We start from the raw sequence: 1575 nt of genomic DNA, 5'->3' as shown, positions 1-1575 counted from the left end.
CATTCTGAGTACCTTCCCACCTTCCGGTCCTGTATCTGACAGTGTTTCTCTGCTGATCATTAACATTAAGACCTTATTTACCATAGTCACTTTCTCCCATTTGTAGTATAGTTCTTTTCTGCTCTCCATACATTGTTTTCCACCATCTCACTAAGACTGCTTGTCACGTGGCATGTTATTGCCGTTAGCAAGCCAGAAAACCCACTGCTTTCAAGCAGATTTCAATTCATAGTGACCTTCAGGCCATAAGAGAACTGCCCCCATAGAATTGTCCAGGCTCCTCATTTTTCTCCTGCCAAGTAGCTGGTGGGTTCAAACCCTTGACCTTTCGATTGGCAGTCCAGTGCTTAGCCCACTGCTCCGCCGGGGAGCCTTTGTTATTAGGGGCCGTCAAGTCAAGTCAATTTTGACTCACAGGGTAGAAGTGCCCCAGACAGTTGTCTAGGCTGTGATCTACAGAAACAGAACACATCACCAGGGGCTTGAACCACCACTCTGTGAGTTCTTGGCTGAGACTGAAACAGTGTACCACTAGGGATTCTTGACAAAAAAAAAAACAACACAAGGCAAGTACTACTCAGATTGTTGTTGTTAAGTGCTGTGGAGTCAATTCCGAGTCATAGCAATCCTATGTAGGGTTTCCAAGAAGCGGCTGGTGAATTTGAACCACCAACCAATTCACAACCACATCCCAGTGAAACTTCAGTTCCAAAGAGGAGCAGTTACTGTCGTCAGTCAATTCATAAACTGTTCATGTGTTTACGGGCAACATCAAGCTATAGGTATGTTCTCAGCTCGCTTGCCATCAGCCTCCACCTTGACGTCAGTTGGATAGCATGCTGATGCTAAAAACCATTGTGAAACGTACATTTCAGTGTAATAACCAGGGTGGGTTTTCTTTTTGCAGTTTCACACGAGGTTGAAGTATGTCGTGTGCCGCTTGCTTGTGCCTTTTTTTTTTTAAATCACAAATGTGTGTCTGAAGAAAAACACTGGCACACACTTTCCAGTAATGTTACTATAAATAACATCTGTATATTGAGAGGAAATTGTATTCCTTAAATCACAGGTACTGATAGACGATTATGAAACACATCTGTAGAAGTACTGTTAATGACATTTATCCATAATATGACTTCAGAGTATTTCAGTGGGAAAGCCTGCAATATGTAAATGTCTGCCCCTAGGGTTAAGGACTCAGCATTTTTTATCTGAATGAGCTAGATTTTTAAAAGCAATGAAATACACTCTTTAATTGCTCTTTGTTTTTCAGCATGCATATCTCTGAAAGCCAACAAGAATTCTTCAGAATGCTGGATGAAAAAATTGAAAAGGTAAGGAGTAAAATAAATGTAAATTAACTATGTTTCAAGGAGTCCCCGTATGGCATCATGGGATAAGCACTCAACATCAGGGTCAGTTTGAATCTCAAAGTCGGCAGTTCAAACTCACCCCCCGCCTCTCAGAAATCCTATACGGGGTTGCTATGAGTCAGAACCAACTTGATGGCATTTAACAGCAATATTGCATTTTAAAGGAGTCCTGATGGTGTGAGCAGTTAAGTATTAGGCTGCT

At 41.8% G+C, this 1575-nt stretch overlaps 1 protein-coding gene across 1 annotated transcript in view; it reads left to right on the top strand.

The window, feature by feature from the left end:
- The window catches only part of LOC102810537 (chromosome unknown open reading frame, human C1orf21), a 353780-nt gene that overhangs the window by 315803 nt on the left and 36402 nt on the right, over positions 1 to 1575 (top strand). The window contains exon 5 of the mRNA XM_006872526.1: positions 1274 to 1334. Coding sequence (XP_006872588.1) covers positions 1274 to 1334 — 61 coding nt within the window. The remainder of the gene's footprint in view (positions 1 to 1273; positions 1335 to 1575) is intronic.

Source organism: Chrysochloris asiatica, unplaced genomic scaffold (assembly GCF_000296735.1).
Source record: "Chrysochloris asiatica unplaced genomic scaffold, ChrAsi1.0 scaffold00203, whole genome shotgun sequence".
NCBI lineage: Eukaryota > Metazoa > Chordata > Mammalia > Afrosoricida > Chrysochloridae > Chrysochloris > Chrysochloris asiatica.
The sequence above is the reverse complement of the archived record's forward strand: the minus strand, read 5'-3'. Positions and strand labels throughout refer to the sequence as shown.